The 19,152-nt window shown below is 43.3% G+C and overlaps 1 protein-coding gene across 1 annotated transcript in view; it reads right to left on the bottom strand.

The window, feature by feature from the left end:
* Positions 1-3,691: 3,691 nt before the first annotated feature.
* The window catches only part of NDUFA9 (NADH:ubiquinone oxidoreductase subunit A9), a 38,594-nt gene continuing 23,133 nt past the window's right edge, over positions 3,692-19,152 (bottom strand). Inside the window, exons 9-11 of the mRNA XM_075003047.1 lie at positions 8,603-8,698; positions 6,593-6,659; positions 3,692-3,969 (exon numbers count right to left, since the gene is read on the bottom strand). Of these exons, the coding sequence (XP_074859148.1) occupies positions 3,799-3,969; positions 6,593-6,659; positions 8,603-8,698 (334 nt within the window). The 3' untranslated portion in view covers positions 3,692-3,798. The remainder of the gene's footprint in view (positions 3,970-6,592; positions 6,660-8,602; positions 8,699-19,152) is intronic.

Below are 19,152 nucleotides of genomic sequence, written 5' to 3'. Positions count from 1 at the left end.
AATGGCTAGCCAAAAATTCAAAAAACGATAATAAAATGTTTTTTAAATACATTAGAAGCAGGAAGCCTGCTAAAAAAGCAGTGGGGCCCTTGGACGATAAAGATATAAAAGGAGCGATCAAGGAAGACAGTGCCATTGCGGAGCGATTAAATGATTTCTTTGCTTCAGTCTTCACGGCTGAGGATGTTACAGAGGTTCCTAAATCTGAGCCAGCCTTTTTAGGTGACAAATCTGAGGAACTCACTCAGACTGAAGTGACATTAGAGGAGGTTTTGGAGTTAATTGATAAGCTGAATAGTAACAAGACTCCAGGACCAGACGGTATTCACCCAAGGGTTCTGAAAGAACTCAAATGTGAAATTGCGGCGTTAACAAGTGGTTTGTAACCTATCCTTTAAATCCACTTTGGTACCAAATGACTGGAAGACGGCCAATATAATGCCAATATTTAAAAAAGGCTCTAGAGGAGACCCTGGCAATTATAGACCGATAAGTTTAACATCAGTACCAGGCAAATTAGTAGAAACACTAGTAAAGAATAAAATTGCAAGGCACGTAGAAGAGCACGAATTGTTGGGCAAAAGTCAGCATGGTTTCTGCAGAGGGAAGTCGTGTCTAACTAATCTATTAGAATTCTTTGAAGGGGTTAATAAACATGCGGACAAGGGGCACTCAGTGGACATAATATACCTAGATTTCCAGAAAGCCTTTGACACGGTCCCACACCAAAGGCTTTTATGTAAATTAGGTGGTCATGGGATAGGAGGAAAGATCCTTTCATGGATCGGGAATTGGTTAAAAGACAGAAAACAAAGGGTGGGAATAAATGGTAAATTTTCACAATGGAGGAGGGTAACTAGTGGTGTTCCCCAAGGGTCAGTCCTGGGACCGATCCTGTTCAACTTGTTCATCAATGATCTAGAAAATGAGGTAAGCAGTGAGGTGGCAAAGTTTGCAGATGACACCACGTTGTTCAGGACAGTCAAAACCAAAACAGATTGTGAAGAACTACAAAAAGATCTCAGCAAACTGAGTGATTGGGCAGCAAAATTGCAAATGAAATTTAATGTGGGTAAGTGTAAGGTAATGCATGTTGGAAAAAATAACCCAAATTACACGTACTACATGATGGGGTCAAATTTAGCTACGACAGATCAGGAAAGGGATCTTGGAGTTATAGTGGATAGTTCTCTGAAGACATCCATGCAGTGTGCAGCAGCAGTTAGTAAAGCAAATAGGATGTTAGGAATTATTTAAAAAGGGATAGATAATAAGACAAAAGATATCATACTTCCCCTATATAAAACTATGGTACGCCCAAATCTTGAGTACTGCATGCAGATGTGGTCTCCTCACCTCAAAAAAGATATATTGGCATTAGAAAAGGTTCAGAAAAGGGCAACTAAGATGATTAGGGGCTTGGAACGGGTCCCATATGGGGAGAGGCTAGAGAGACTAGGACTTTTCAGTTTGGAAAAGAGGCGATTGAGGGGCGATATGATAGAGGTATATAAAATCATGAATGGTGTGGAGAAAGTGAATATAGAAAAATTATTTACCTTTTCCCATAATACAAGAACTAGGGGACACCAAATGAAATTGATGGGTAGTAGGTTCAAAACTAATAAAAGGAAATTTTTCTTCACACAGCGCACAGTCAACCTGTGGAACTCCTTGCCGGAGGAGGCTGTGAAGGCCAGGACTCGATTCGGGTTTAAAAAAGAGCTTGATAAATTTTTGCAGGTTAGGTCCATAAATGGCTATTAGCCAGGGATAAAGTATGGTGCCCTAGCCTTCAGAACAAGGGCAGGAGATGGATGGCAGGAGATAAATCACTTGATCATTGTCTTCTGTTCTCCTTCTCTGGGGCACCTGGCATTGGCCATCGTCGGCAGATGGGATGCTGGGCTGGATGGACCTTTGGTCTGACCCAGTATGGCCATTCTTATGTTTCTTATCACACTGGAACGCTAATAGAGACAGGGATTGAATGTGGATCTCATGGACAGCGTTCAATCACCTTTACTGTTACCTCTTACTTTCTCTTCCTGCAGTCCTTAGCCTCATTCATTGCACACCTTCAAAAAGGTGAAACAGGTCCTATAGAAACAGCCTATTGCACTGCACATTGCTACTTCAACCTCTGGGTAGGTGCTTCCTGGGCAATGAATAAGGTGGGGAGGGGAGGGACGGTAAAAAAGAAGCACTGGTCATGCAATTAAAGACTATACTACGATAGTTCTATGCAATTTTAATTCACTCACAGAGGACAGATTACAGGCACAGGCAACCTTCATTCTGGCATTTCTTAACTTCTGAGTGTTTGACCTTGCTGTTCTTTTTTTCGTGTTCCCTCCGCACTGTCTTTAATCTAAGTTATGGCTCTGGTGCCTCCTTGGCTCTCCTAGCCAATCCCAGACTTCAAACTGCTGACCTCTCATCTCACTGCCAAATTCCACGTCTAGCCTGGACCAATCCCAGCCTCTAGATGTCTTCTCCCAGTTCTCAGGCCCCCGGCCTCCACCTGACCCGAGCACGTCTTCTTGCCCAACCAGGCAAGAACCCTCTTTTCCTCAATCTTCATTTGACCCATCTCAGCGTCCAGTCCTCAGTCCCACCCCCTCTTTCTTGTCAGATCTGTCTTCCTTGCCTCCTAGTCCCTTTGCCTTACCAGTCCAGGTCTGTCACCCAACTGCCAGTCCTGGTTTCCTCACCCCCACCAACTTCCCATCAATCTGTCCCTCAGCTGGTTCTTCGTCAACATGTACATCCACAACCTCTTGTCCCCTCTGCATTTGATTCAGGCAACTTCATCCTGACAGCACAGGACAGGCAAGCTCCCTACTCTCCATACTCCCTACTGTCAGTCCCAGAGTAACATGAGTAGTTGGGAACTCTGATTACGGGGACTGTCCTGCTCACTCCTAGGCTGCAACATGCAGATGAAATCTTTGGGGAAATCAAACTGCAAAACTCTAGCAGATTTCTGCTGAGCATATGTGAACTGCAGGTTTTCAGAGCTTTATAACTTCGCCAAACACAAGCAGATTTTCACAGGAAGAACAAAGGGCACATTCCAGAGACAAAAGTTGATCCCCTGCCTCTGATCCAGAGCATGGCAACACCTCAACTTCTGAAAGAAAAAGTCACCAGAACTATTTTAATCAACAACTTTTTTCCCTAGTTGAAATGTTTTGGATGATAATCTCCCGCCCCCCCACCCCCTGCCATTGTCCTCCACCCCACTCCCGAAAAAAAAGCTTGAAGCAGACACCTAGCATGGAAAATTATATCCCAAGTGGTTAAACTCTGGCAATGAATAAGCAACTAAAATTAGGGTCTTTTAGTGAGAAGTGTTGGGCAATCTTAATAGCTGGGACTACCAACAGCACCTATAGCAAGGAAGGACTCCTAAAGTCTGATGGAGGAACACTGAAGATGAGAGAACAAAGACCGTGAGTTCATTTGAACTAGGTTAAACTAAGGTAAGAAGTTTTGGTTTTGAGATAGGAAAAAGGAACTGTTTGTAATGTTTAGGCTCCCATGCACTAAAATATTTAATGATCACAAAGTGAACAACATCATGAAGTATGAGTTAGGTGAGCCTTAAAGGGGGAGAATTACAGAGAGCTGAGATTTTTTTCCATGATTAAAAACTTGAATGAAAATAATGACACTGCTAAAATAATGCTTACATGATTAACACAGGGATTTTACTCAGTATGTACATAAATTCTCCAAACAAAGGAAGTCAGAACAAGGCCGTCTGAGATGCACTGGAAGCCAACTGGGCTACTGTTAGACGGAAACAGTCTTTGGTGGTTTCGTCTCATCCATGTCAGCATCCACCCAACGATGTTTGCGGTGACGGCGCAGAACTTCAACTGCTTTTAGTTCTACAGGAGTTGGTTGAATGCCTAGGTCCTCCAAACCAGGAAGATCAGGGAACTTCATGTCTGTTGTATGAAACTGAAAACAAAAAAAGCGTAATATGAACAAGGATAGCAGAGAGAACAGATAAATATGTATAGCTGCTCAGCTATTGTAGGTAGCAGAGGGGTAACCATGTTAGTTTGCAACTGCAAAAACAAGAGGTCCTGTGGCACTTGACAGACTAACAGATTTATTGGAGCATAAGAATCTGAAAAGATGAAGTGGGTTTTACCCACCAAAGCTCATTGCCTAATGAATACATGTGTTAGTCTTTACAGCGCCACAGGACTGCTTGTTTTCTGTGATGCTACTGACTAACACAGCTACCCCTCTGAGACTAGCACTAGAAACAAATTTAAATAAGTCTAAATACAAAGCTGTAGCATCTCTGCAGATCCTGGGAGATTTTATTTTGTTTATAATTTGCAAAATTCCCTTTATATTAGAGCAAGCTGCTGGCACAAGGACTTTCCCAGAGAAACACTGCTGAAATACAAGCCACTGCTGGATTTTAGAATAGATTACAGGGAACTGTGAAGCTATTGCTGACGGATCAGTTAACCACATGCCACCTCCAGATCTCTGACCACAATTTTCACGAATGGAGATGTGTTTGTTCATTCTCTGGCACTTGGTCAGAAATGGTACACTAAATTAACAACTGTGATGGGCTTCTTTTACAGTCCTGAAGAGATATTGTCACACAAAGATACATTCAGTCATCTAGTCCTGCCTGTAATACACGGTGCAGGGTAGTCCCTTATTCTGCATTCCCCAATGGTTTTGTTCAAGTCCAATTTTAAAACGGCTCAAGTGATGAGACCTTGAGAGAATACTGACATGTCACAACTGAATTCGAACTTGAAAGCCACATACAGATGAGTAAAAAAATTATTTTAAAAGAATTATTATAGTGGTAGACAATCTGCAATTTCTAATGAAGAAAATGAGCTACCTTTGGTATGAAAGCCCTCTAAAACAAGATAATTTAAAAATGATTCAAGGTGCTCGAGGTCAGAATTCACCCCACATCCTTGCACCAACAAAACCTCAATACACATCTTTGTTGCTATGTATATTCACCCTGTTTAGCTGTCCACCTACAGCATTCTATCCACATCTCTGCTATACCACAGCTTTAAACTCTCCATACAACTCACTTCCCTTGCTTCGCTGCCTGCACTCCAGCAACTACACTATCAAACTCTGTTTAATCTTGACTACTGCAGATGCTCATCTCAGAGGAGGAAGACAACTGGATTTTTTTAGTTTTGGTTTAAAACACTGCAATACCATGAACCTTGGTACTGTGGGTATCCCATTATGATCCAACAACAAAGGCTTGAAAACAGTTTATGCACCCGACCCCATTGAAGGTGGTGCACATTGTTAAGATCACAAAGATCAACTGACGGCAGAAAAGAGGGTCAAATACTTGCAATATGCCCTGAACTAGCTCATTAATAAAAAATAAGGTCTTATGTAGCACTTTTCTCAATTGACCTTGAAGGGTTTTTATCAAAGAGGCAAGATATTTCTGTTTCACAGATGTGGAAACTGAAGCATTTAAGTGTTTTTTTTTCTGCTCTATCTTAGTGAAAGAATATCTAAATAACTTCATGTATGTAAAATTGGTGAAATATCATCAACTTTCGGAAAAGTTTACATCAGGTATGCCTACATGGAACTGATACTTTAATATTGTCTAATATCCACATTTTCACAGCTGAAACAAGGTTTGGCCACGGCAACATGGCTACAAGCAATGACAAAAAGTTCTGGATATAGTCATGAGGCAAAACTTTTGCTTATCAGTCAGAAGATCACGGAGTCCAGTGTTAAACTGGGGACTTCAGTCATTCCCAACACAGAGATTTCACTTTGAGTTGCTAAAGGTGCCATATTAAACCACTTCCCATCTGACCACCCTAAACAAACACCCTGTGAGATACAGTAGAGAAAAATATCCACGTAGGCTCAACTGTTCTGCAGAAGAAGGTTCCTGTGATTTATTTAAGTGCACCGACAGCTGCGGTGGAGGGACTTCATTCACCTAACACAAACAGAAAACAGGCAGCTGTATGCCAACTATACCTACTGACAAAAGTCCTCTTTTTCCAGAAACCACTTTCTCTGATGCTTAGATTTTTCTTTCCATGTAACTATCAATAATTTTGTCATCAGCCAGCTTGAGGCTTTCCTTATAGTATGTTTAAGAGAAATGCACCTTGATTCCCATAATACAGTTGCTAGAACAAACCAGGATCACATCCAGGCTGTTTCAGGTATTTATCCATTTGCAGTTAAGCCCCACATCGTCCAACAGGCCTGGACAGGTATAACAAATGGGTATTCATTTTACCTGCAGTAACTGGGCCATGGATCACATGAGGATTTTTGATGACAGTAAAGGATAACTCTGCAATCTTAATGCCTCCACAAAGAAATTTTGTCTCCAAGATCTGTCTGAAAATGTTTGCAGGGTTTATACATTTTATTAATGGCACTCTAGAACACCAAATTCTATTAGTGGAACAGAATGAAATGATGCTATTTACTATTGGCAGCAATATCACTTGTCATTGCTCCTTGTGTTGCTAAGAAACACTCATAATACTTCCCCAGTGAAAAGATTAACCTAGAACTGGCGAACACTTACCCGATCAACTTTGTCTCTCGTTATCCATGGGTCGTATGGACTCATCTCAAAGACTCTTGCAAGCAAACTGCAACCATGAACAATAATGCAAACATGAGTATTATCATAACAGAGAGAAAGCATTCAGACCGGCATGAATATTTCAGACTACCCTAGGATTTCACATTTTCCATTTCATATTTCATTCTTCTAGATAGAAATTCCATCAGTGCATAGTTAAGAATGTTAAGGTTTCAGCAAATTCTCAGTTATGGGTCAGAAAAGTGACTGCTACCACAGCCTTCAATCTCCTGCCCCCAAAGGAATGACTTGTGTGCTATGTGGGAAAAGGGGAGGAGGTAAAAATCCACAGATAATAAACGCTAACTTTTTGTATCCTGTTTTAAAACTAGCATGCCTCTTTTACAAGCTCTGCCCCATGGTGGGCATAGACAATCTCACCACTCAGAAGCACTACAATTTGAAGCCTTTAGGACTAAAACACGCTTGTGGACAGCAGCAATTGAATGGGTGTGCAAGCTAGAAGATGGAGTTTGGAGAAATCTGCACATATATTTATATCATAAAAAGTGCAGATTTATCTTTTCTGGAGATACCATTATTGGACCTAACCAGGTTATTCACAGAATCACAGGCACATTCTCATGTTCCTCAACTATCATCATATATGCCATCATGCGCCAACAATGCCCAGATGCTTTGTATATTGAACAGACTTCAAACTCTCTTAGACAGGAGAGTTAATGGGCACAAAACAGACATCAAAACACTCCTGACCCACAAACCTGTTAGTTAGGATTTTAAAGGAGTGGGCCATTTTGTTAATGACTCAAGAGTTTGCATGTTACTGAAGAGAAATTTTCACAACATCCTTCAAAGATGCTGCTGAACTCTCTTTCATATTCAAATTTGACACATTAAAACATGGTTTGAACCAAAATTGGAATTTTCTGGGTCACTATAGGGGCTCGTTTGCATACTTGGCTTAATCTAATTCTTGACTTCCTCCCCACCTTCTGCCCCTCTACTCTCTGATTTGCTCACCTTGATCATTTTTTTTTCTGGATTTGTCCACCTCGATTACTGTTTTTGGTTCTCTGTGCCTTAAATATTGAGTCTGTTCTGGTATGGCTACGGTCTGAAGAAGTGGGTCTGTCCCACAAAAGCTCACCTAATAAATTATCTTGTTAGTCTTTAAAGTGCTACTTGACTGCTTTTTTGTTTTGATAGCATATAGACTAGCACAGCTTTCTCTCTGTTACTAATTTTAACAAGCAATTGAAAATGACAATAGGCTGATGTAGCTCTATGTTCATTTTTCCTTTGAGTCAATATCAAATTTGCTCAGTTTAAGTGAAAACGTGGGTTTTCTAACTCGTAGACCTGTAAATGAAGCTTGGAGTCTCAGAGCTATTTTTCTTTTCTGATTCATGCATCATCATCCAATAATCATAGTTCTGCAGGTCAATTTCTGCCACCAAACACCTTTATATAATCTCAAGGTCTCCACACATAATAGCACAAAATGTGGTCTTGCAGATTTATTTAGCAGTTTTGTTGATTATACTAAAGACCAGAAAATAATTCAGTTTACTCCCTCTTAGCTATACTGTTTCTGCAGTACTAATATAAGAGAATTCATTTTGCCACTGAATGGCTGAACAAACACACAGCAGATCTGAACACTTTTGGTTAGCTCTATTTGGCAAAAATGAGACCATTAACAATTGCACAGTGAGCATGCACAACGAAGAGTTACCTTGCAACTACTAAGACTGCACATTTAATTGTGGTACATCCTAATGAGTGGATTTTTAGCTGAGCACAGTATCTACAATTACTCAAATACTTCAGGAAACTCAGTCTGCATCGACCTTTTATGATATGCCATGAAGTTATCCTGTAGTAAAGTTTAAAGGCCAATGTCAATACTCTGTTACTTTAAATTCTTTGTGCTTCTACCCTACTTGATAGATGGCTCTTTCTAAGCCACGAGAGAATTCTACTTACTGGTAGAGAGGACGTGGGAGTGGATATGGGAAATAGTATCTATAGGCAGTCGCATACAGATACTCTACCAAGTCATAAAGACGGTATCGATGAGGGCTGCAAAACAAGAGTATCAGGTAATTTATGTTGAAAAAACTCTGGTAAATATAGCAATATCTACTTTTCTTCTGTCAAATTATTTTTCATTCTTTTTTACCTGAGGGCAGCATTTAATACCTCAAGAGAAAACTGGTGTGAAACATTAAGCACTGAGGGCAATAAAATGTACAAGCATCATATAACGGCAGTGAGGACACAACAGATTTTATGAGTTTAGCAATACCAACCAGATTCATCCCTAAAATATAAGCCTACTGCCTTCAATGCGCTTACCATAAGTAAATATGGCTTTATTAAACCTGGATACGTTTTCAATGTTGGGACTGAAAGGGACTTGCAATGTTCTAACACTTGGATTTGTATCCAGCTTACCTTGGAGGTAGGCCAGGAAGTAGTGGATCATGTTTTTTATACTCATCATTTTGTTTAGAAGTAGGACCTTGAATACAATACTTTGCCAAAGAAAAAGAAGTGGTACCCGACCGTAACGAGGGAGAGCTCAGAGGCTAACAAAGCATCCCTGAACTAAGTATTTCACTATTATTTTAGCATCTGGAGAGGTGTTGAGCCAAGACCAATTTGCCTTTGGACCACTCAGCCGTCAACAGAAACAGTCTAACAGACTTACGCCAGGGTTTGGTCTTCTCTAGGTAAAAGCCAGGGCCGGTCAGACATCAGGCATATGAAGAGAGGCTTGTAGCACGTTTGTATGGTTTGGGAAAGAAGGTGAATAGAAGTATTGGCTCATTGATGTGAAAGGTGGAGATTACCTTAGGCAAGAATTTTGGACGCGGACATAGTGCGACTTTATCTTTAGTAAGAATGATGGGTGGAGTCTGCCATAAGGACCACCATTTTTTTCCCACCTGTGTGGCTGACTTGATTGCTGCTAGAAATGCCAATTTATGGACATGTGGAGGAGAAAGCACATATCTAAGGCTTCCAACAAGGCTTTTGTGAGGCTCCTAAGAACATGGTTAAGGTCCCAGGATGGTGTGAGGTCCTGTACCACCAGATATATATTTTGCACCCCTATCAGGAATTGTTTACTGGTGGGGTGCAAAAAAAGATAAGCCTTCTATGAGCTCATCAAATGCCATAATGGTAGCCAAATGGACCCTCAGAGAGTGAAGAGATATGCCTGATTCTTTCCAGTCTAGTAAACATTCTAATACGGCAGAGAGCACTACTGTTGTAAGTGGAAAGAGAGCTAGCTAGATCATAAGGCTCAACAGATAGCGATCAATGATTCAATGTCTGTTTGGCAGTTGGTATAAAGCAAAGTGCCCGAAGTCTCTATTCTGAGCCTGGTTTTGTTCAACGTCTTTATTAATGATCTAGATGAGGGGATGGATTGCACCCTCAGCAACTTTGTAGATGACACTATGCTGGGTGAGGTTGATATACCAGGTGGCAGAGATGAAGTCCATGGTGACGTAAATAAATTGGAGCATTGGGCAAAAGAAATCCAATGAGGTTCAGTAAGGACAAGTGCAGAGTCATGCACTTGGGATGGGAGAATCGCAAGTACTGCTACAGGCTGGGGAACAACTGATTAAGCAACAGTTCTGCAGAAAAGTACTTGAGGGTTACAGTGGATGAGGAGCTGGATATGAGCCAATAGCATGCCCTTGTAACCAAGAATGTTAATAGTATATTGGCATGCATTATTATGAGCATAGCCAGCAGATCTAGGGAAGTGATTATTTCCCTTTATTTGGCACTGGTGAGGCCACATCTGGAGTACTGTCTCCCCCCCCCATTACAAAAAGGATGTAGATGCATTGGAGAAGGTCCAGTGGAGGGCAACAAAAACAACTAGATGACTGAAACACACAACTTATGAGGACAGGCTGAGGGATTTGGGCGTATTTAGTCTACAGAAGAGAAAAGTGAGGACGGATTTGATATCAGACTTCAACTACCTGAAGAGGAGTTCCAAAAAGGATGAGGTCTCTTCCAACTCTATGATTCTATATTTGTCATCTTTGGTGACACCATACTCAGAACCATTTCCATTACTATAGGTAAGTTTTTCTGGCCCTGGGGCAATGGCTATTCATTAATGTGTGTTTTATTCTATTTCAAGAAATCTCACAATGATGGAGCCATCAAGTAACCAGGCTTTGAGGTGAAGCGATGCCAGATTCAGGTGTAGCATTCAACCTCGGTGTTGCAATAGCAGATCCAGGAGGTGTGGTAGCAAATGAAGAATTCAGAAAGTGCCAGTCGCTTGTGGTAAGGGAACCAGGTCTGTGTAGAACACATGTGGACCTTGTCGTCAGCATTTTTTGAATCACTACATATACGTGGGACAGGAAGGCATATAGGAATGACACATTCCACATGATAAGATGTTTTTGAGTGATCCCTTGCCGGATCCTGCTCTGGAGCAGAACTGGTGATGTGTGATTTGTATGGGTCACAAAAAGATCTGTTTGTGAGATATCTTGTGGATGACTCTCTTATCTCCCACTCCTGTAGTTCTCAGAAATGATGGATGAGATTGTCTGATGTGTTGCGGGATCCCGATAAGTAGATTGCTTTAGATAGGATGTCATGATGGATATACTAATTCCATAATTCGATAGCTTCTGCACAGAAGGAGCACAGTTGTGCTCCCCCATTTTCAGTTTATGTAGAACATGTATGTGATGTTGCCCATCAGAATTCTTATTGTCTTGTTTGGTATTATTGGTAGAAAGTGTTAGCAGGCAGTGCATACCACTCCAGCAACTTGATGTGTAAGCGGGACTCCTGAGGGGAATAAATACCCTGGATTATGTGATCTCACAGATCATATCAGTGTGGCATCTGTAGTTAAGACACAGATTGCACTGTCCTGATGAAAGGGAACACCTGGCTTGATATTTTGCCCTTGTGTCCACCAGTCTAGAGAAGAGAGGACATGCCAGGACATTGACACACTTCTGTTTAGTCTGTCATGAGCTCTTCAGTCAGCGCATATAGAGTCCTGACAAATTTCACCACTGTGACAGAGTCCCTTGTCAGCCCCTGTGGGTCCCTGCGCTTCCTGGCAGTTATTGCCTCAGAGACTCACGGAGACCCCTTATCTGCCCAGGCCTTTCCAAAGGCAGGAGTCTCCGCTTAGCGAGCCATCCTCATCGTAGGCAAGTCCAGAATGGGGAGAATAAAGCCAGTCCCCTTGCAGGCCCGAGCCTGCTCCAGTGAAGTAAACCCTCTGGGGAAGGGTGGCGGGAGTCCAGACCCACCCTCTACCCTGGACTCCGGCCCAGGGTCCCTACGAGGATAAGAGGCAACTGGCAGGGCCTTCACCCCTGCCCTAAAGTAGCAACCTCACCCTGGGCCACTTCGCCCACCACTTCCCCGTGGTACCTTCTCGCTCGCTCGCTCACTCGCTTGCTCTGCTCCTCAGGTGCACCTTCCAAAACCTTGCCCCCTGCAACCAGCAAGGGGAACCTTTTATAGGGAGTGCAGGGCCTCAGCTGACCAATGAGGGCTTGGGCCTAGTCAGGGAACAAAAAGGCATTGGTCCATCATCCAGTATACCGTCCTTCCAGAAGGTTCCTAAAGCTTCCAGGTAGGCATCTGCCGCACCACATACATTGTGGCTCTATAGCTGTGTCTACACGTGCACGCTACTTTGAAGTAGCGGCACCAACTTCGAAATAGCGCCCATCGCGGCTGCACGCGTTGGGCGCTATTTCGAAGTTAACTTCGACGTTAGGCGGCGAGACGTCAAAGTCGCTAACCTCATGAGGGGATCGGAATAGCGCCCTACTTCGACGTTCAACGTCGAAGTAGGGACTGTGTAGACGATCCGTGTCCCACAACGTCGAAATTGCCGGTCCTCCATGGCAGCCATCAGCTGGGGGGTTGAGAGATGCTCTCTCTCCAGCCCCTGCGGGGCTCTATGGTCACCGTGGGCAGCTGCCCTTAGCCCAGGGCTTCTGGCTGCTGCTGCCGCAGCTGGGGATCCATGCTGCAGGCACAGGGTCTGCAACCAGTTGTAGGCTCTGTGTATCTTGTGTTGTTTAGTGCAACTGTGTCTGGGAGGGGCCCTTTAAGGGAGCGGCTTGCTGTTGAGTCCGCCCTGTGACCCTGTCTGCAGCTGTGCCTGGCACCCTTATTTCGATGTGTGCTACTTTGGCGTGTAGACGTTCCCTCGCAGCGCCTATTTCGATGTGGTGCCGCACAACGTCGAAGTTGAACATCGACATTGCCAGCCCTGGAGGACGTGTAGACGTTATTCATCGAAATAGGCTACTTCGATGTAGGCTTCACGTGTAGACGTAGCCTATGAGTCCAAGGATTTGAAGGCATGTCTTTGTGGTGGTAAAGGGACTGAATTGGACTGTGGTGACAAAAGATGAGTGCACCAAATCTGTGCTGGGACAGTGCTGCTCTGGCTTGTGTAGAATATCTAGATGGGCCCCTCTGAATTCTAGTTTCAGGGAAGGTGCTGGGCTTGATTTTTGGAACTTGACCTGTAGTCTTAGGTACTAAAAGAGTGATATTACCAAGTGATATACACCCTTGTAAGTGTTTCTTAATATGTGGTAGCCTTGATTAGACAGATATCTATGCAAGGGAAGATTATTACCCCTCCTTGTCAGAGATGTGCCATAACCACTGCCTTGGAGAAGACCCTCAGAGCCATGGATAAGCCAAACAGTAACACTTGGCACTGGTAGTGTTTGGGCCCGACTGCAAAAAACATAGAAAGCATCTGTATGCTGGATGACTTGTAGTACAGAAATAAGCATCCTGAAGGATGAAAACCAGTCTCCCTTGGGCTTATGTCAGAAAGACTGTGGCGAAGGTGGCCATCTTGAATCTGTGATTGTGTATGAACTTGTTGAGTCTTCTGAGATTGTGTATTGGTCTTCAACCCCTGATTTTTTTCTCAATGAGGAAGCAACTGGAGTTCCCTTGCTGTGGTTGCAGCACTGGTTCCACTGCTTTTATTTGCCCACTGCTTTTATTTGCATAAGATGTTGCACATCTGACTCTGTAGGTGCTCGTGAGAGGGGTCCTTGAAGAGGGGTCATAGGGTGGGGAGATGGATGTAAAGGGGATCGAGTATCCTGAAGAAGCTCTAAGACTCATTGATCTGCTTTGATGCCAGCCCATTGTTGGAAGAAATGGAGTAAGCAGGGGCCAAACATGTGGCTGGGTGATGGTCATGCTTCTAGAACCAGGGGTAGGTTGGTCAGACCTTTAACAAATGTTTCAAAATTCATGTTTTGATGTAGAGGGTTAAGTCATTTCAGTTTGTTAGTGTTGTGGTCTACGTTGCTGCAGCTGTTGCTTTGATCTGCAGTTGAATGATCTGTACTGCCATTGGCTACAACTGTCCCTAGACGTTTGGCATTGTGTACAACTCTTCTGTTTATTTAGTGGTGCGTATATACCAAGTATTCTCAGGGTGGCTTGGTAGTCCTTCAGAGTATGCAGGATATCATCCATTTTGGCTGCAAAAAGGTATGTCTTTTCAAACAGAACCTTCATTTGTAGGGCCTTCAGGATACCAGAGGTTTAGAGCCAGGAGGCTCTACGAATTACCACTGCCATTGTGGTGATTTGAGCTACTGTATTTGCCACATTCATTGCTGTTTGGAGAGCCATGTGCAATACTGTCTGCCCCTCCAGCATAATGGCCTGCAGTTTTTGTTCTGGCAGGTGTTTCACAAGTTCCTGCAGTTTAGTGTAACTGGCATGATCACAGCTCACCAACAGGGTAGAATAACTGGAAATGAAGTTGCAGATGAGTAAATTTTCCATCTGGACAGATGAAGGCATTTTGGTCCCTGTCCTCTGGTGTTGAACACATCTGTGGCTGTTTTGTACAGTAGTGGACCACATCAACCACCACCAAATCCAGTTCTGAGAGGAAGAACAGGAAATCCATATCTTTGGGTGGCACAAAGTATTTCCTATCTGGCTGATTATTTGTGTGAGGGGTGCTGTTGCTGGTGTTTGCCATATCATCTCCGCTGGCTCCAGGATGGCTTCATTCATGGACAGTGTTATCTTTGCAGCGGCCAACAGTTGCAAGATTTTTAGGAATTTATGCTGTTTCTCCTGTTCTTCCTGGAGGTGAATTTCCTGAGCTGTGGCAACCTTTTTAAAAGATCCTGAAATTGCTTCAGGTCATCTGTTGGAGCTTGTGTCTCCGGTACCAGTGCTTCATCAGGTGAGGATGAGCTATTTAGGGGAGACCCATCTTTGTTTTCTGTGGTGTCTAGGCTCTCTTCCTAGGAAGGCTCTTCCTCCCATATCTCAGATGCTGTGCCTCAGGTCCAAGATGGAGGGGGCCCAATGGCTCTCATTGGAATGGGTGTTGTCATATGGTGCCTATGTGAGGTATCAGGGGTTCCATGGTGGCCAGTGTATCCAATATAGAAATGGAGAGTATGCCCACGGTTGTCCAAACCATTGCTGGACAAGTCCATTATGTGGTGCTTTTGCTGGTCCAATCTCCCAGAGAGGTCGTATTTAGCTGGGTGACAAATGCTGGGAGGAAAATCTGCTGTCTTGTCCTCCAACCTCTGGTTCACTGTATGAGGAAGAGGGTGTCAGAGATAGAGACGGTTGTTCTGACCTTCTCGAGGGCGAATGGTTGGATAAGATAGGGGATTGCAGCAGCAAGTGGACTTCTTTGTCCTTTCGTTGAAGAAATTGCCTGACTGAAGAGGAATGTTTTGATGTCATCTGCTTAGGTGCTATCTTGGTGGTGGTGATTGGTGCTGTTTGCTCTTTTGGCGTCTGTGCTGTGGTCTGCACCAGCCATGTTGCCGGCGGAGGTGGCATGTTAGTGCAGGTTGACTTCGGTCCCAATTCCCGCATTGGTGGTGTCAGTGCTGCTGTGGACACCTTGCAACTCAAATCGAATTCTACCCATTTGTGTGCAATTGATATCCATGCCAAGGCAGTACTGGAAGTGCTCTGTTTATCAACGGAGCTGAGTTTGGGGTCTGGCATCACAGGCAGTGATCTAGCCCAGAAAACTCTTGATCTGTGAGAGTCCTAGTCTGAGGATGAAGAGGCTCACTTCCTCGCAACAGTCTGAGCACTTTGTCTTTGACCCCAGCTTCTTGATGGATGGTTGGATGAGTCCTCTTCTGAAGGCTGAAAGTAGTATCATTTTGAGACACAGCTCCCTGTCTCGCCTGGCTCTCATATTTAAGCTGTTGCAAGGGGTGCATTTCTATATCACCGGACTCTCTCCAAGACATCTGTTGCAAAAGTAGCGCTCTTCATAGACAAGCACTGTGTCCCTACAAGTGTCACACTTTTTAAGCCCAGGTGAGCTGGGCGTGGTGACTGTTGTTTGGAGGGAATATGGGGGAGGTGTTAGCTCATGAAACAGTTCAAGGTATGAGTCCAAGGAGGGGCAAGGGAGCAAAACAAAAAAAAAAGTTTTTTTTAAAGGAACAGGTTGAGCTTCAAATTAGAAGAGGAATTTGGGTTTTTGAAGTCTGTATTTTGTCTTTTTTACAGGGTAGAAGGGTGACTGGAAGAACTCAGTCTCCTCCAAGGATAGCAGAGAAAGAACTGAGGGAGCCACGTGGTGTAAACAGTCAAGGAACACCAACAGCATCACGAGGTGCCTTTTGCACATGTGTAGTGCGGCAAGGCATTGTTATGAAAAATTCCTGAGCACTAGCATGTGCACACAACACCTACAGTAGAGCACCCACAGGAAAAGCACGTGAAGAAGAACTGGGGCATTATTGGAGAGTCTTATCATAATCACATAGTAAATAAAGAGCATACAGTACAAAAGACAAGATATAAGCAGTGGACGTGACCAACAGAGTCAAAGAGTGGGGAAAAGGAGGAAACAGGATAACAATAAAGGTATAAAATTCTTACAGACACTGGGGACTAGAAATTACAACAGAACCTGCCCTGATACAAATTAACAAGTCTCAAAGAAATTTAACAGATTTGTTTTACTAGATGAGCAAAATGTAACATGCAGATTTGATCAAAGAAAGCCTTTCCTTCATTTCCAAAAACTGACCTGAGCATTAGCTTATGGTACGTCTACACTTACTGAAAAATTGACACGCTGGCAGTCTATCTTCCAGGGTTTGATTTAGTGTGCCTAGTGGAGCAGCACTTAATTGAATGATTGGGGTGCTGCTTTTGACCTCGGTATTTCTCTCAGTCATGAGGAGCAGGAGAAGTGGACAAGAGAGTTTCTCCTGTCCACCTTCTGCTGCCAAAGGACTGCAGTATTCTGTTCTAGTATGAATTGTCTGCTATTAATTCTTTACATGTTTAAGGACCAAAGATTTACTTCTCAACTGACCCTACATATACACTATAACAATTGTGAGGTTTAATTCCATTGTATTCTTGTTGTCTGGACCCTTTTCTAAATTTGCTGGATCCTTGCATGTTTTGGCCATCTGACATAAGTTTCTTTCTTTCAAAAAATTTCTATCTTTGATCTGTTGTGCATCATTTGTCCCTACCTGTCAATTATCTGCTTCTTCCTCTTGCTCTGCCATTTTTGGCAAAGATTTTTAGCAAGAAGAGCAAGGGCTAATTCTGAACAGACAACTGAAGCACAGCTGCCACAACTGGTATGACACTCCCACTTCTAAGAGCCTTGCACATGAGAGCTTAGTCACAGTGATGAGCATAATCACACTACAAGAGGGAAACATTGTCCACCAGTGTTCACTGCATATTAAACTAGAGGGCTTCCACAAGAACAGTATCAGAAATTAATGAATACAGAAAAGTTATTAAGTCACAGATAGGGTTTTACAACTCAAGTCCCAGGCACTAAATTTATTGTATACAATTGCAAGGAGGTTTCTTGAGAAGCATTTTATAATTTGACTAAGCTACCATTTGTCTCCACGATATAATTAAATGCTTCTCTTCTCATATACTAACTTGATCTAATTTTGCTTTGATCTCACATTACATCATGAAAGGTGGAGTCAGATCAAATTTGGCCCCTTAAATTGGGAGTTTGCTCCTGTCACTTCTCCTATACTCAACTGTCCTAGTCTACCCTGGATTTTTTGTGCTTATTTTCTACTCATTTTGGTTCTGAATATCCCTACAGAGCTATTCCAGAATCTTCTCCAAACTTAAGGATCTGCAACAAAGGCTTTCACCAGTCAGTGGGAATTCCTCTGTTAAATTATAATACTTGGTAGAAGTAAAAATTATCTTAAGTACCAAGTTTTGTAAATGAGAATAAACCAAAAATAAAGATTGTAAGGGGGCTGCTACTTCTTCATGGAAACTTCTAAATAGTGCTCATAACTAATAGGTGTATACTTACATGTGTAATGAAGCAGATGTACCTGATTAATAGCTTTCTAAATTTAAAGTAAGATGTTAAATTATGTTCTCCAGGGAATTAGCAATAGGTCTCTCCATGCTACTGAAATAATGCATACTTTTTTTCTTACACTGACCATGTCTACACTAGCCAAAAACTTTGAAATGGCCATTTCGAAGTTTACTAATGAAGCGCTGAAATACATATTCAGCGCTTCATTAGCATGCGGGCGGCTGCAGCACTTCGAAATTGATGCGGCTCGCCTCCGTGTGGCTCTTCCAGACGGGGTTCCTTTTCGAAAGGACCCCGTCTACTTCGAAGTCCCCTTATTCCTATGAGCAGATGAGAATAAGGGGACTTCGAAGTAGCCGGGGTCCTTTCGAAAAGGAACCCCGTCTGGATGAGTACTGTTGATCCTACGTTGAGACTATAAATATGAGCCGCACCTTCTCCCTCCTCGCTTTTTCCAGGACTTTGTGCATGAGTACTGTGGGAGGGAATGCACACAGTAAGGGGCCCTTCCACGAGAGCAGGAAGGTGTCCCCCAATGAGTCTTGTCCAATGTCCACTCTGGAGCAGTATTGAGGGCATTTCCTGTTGGTGTAGGTGGCAAACAAGTCAATCTGAGGAAATCTCCATCTGTCAGATGTGCTGTGGAGTAGATCAGAGTGGACCTGCCACTCATGCATGAGAGAAAAATGCCTGCTCAGCTGATCTGCCCTCACATTGTGGACACCAGGTAAGTACGAGGCTTTTAAGGTTATGTTGTTTGCAATGCACCAATTCCATAGTCAGACCGCCTCTGCGCATAATGCACAGGATCTGGCTCCGCCTTGACGACTGATATAGAACACTGTGGAAGTGTTGTCAGTATTGACTCCAACTTGTTCCGCAGCTATTTGTGGAAGTGCCTGCATGCATTGAACACTGCCCTAAGCTCCAGTACGTTTATGTGCATCGCCATATCTGTAGGGGATCATCGCCCCTGCATTGCTGTTGCTCATGTGGGCCCCCATCCTATGTGGGAGGCATCTGTCGTGAGAAAAACCACAATTTGCGGTTGGTGGAAGAGCACCCTGCCCACCATGCCAGAGACTTTCATACCTCCATTGGGGGCGATATCTTTTTGCGTGTGGCACGTATCATTGGCCTGTAC

Source organism: Carettochelys insculpta, chromosome 1 (assembly GCF_033958435.1).
Source record: "Carettochelys insculpta isolate YL-2023 chromosome 1, ASM3395843v1, whole genome shotgun sequence".
NCBI classification, from domain to species: Eukaryota; Metazoa; Chordata; order Testudines; family Carettochelyidae; genus Carettochelys; species Carettochelys insculpta.
The sequence above is the reverse complement of the archived record's forward strand: the minus strand, read 5'-3'. Positions and strand labels throughout refer to the sequence as shown.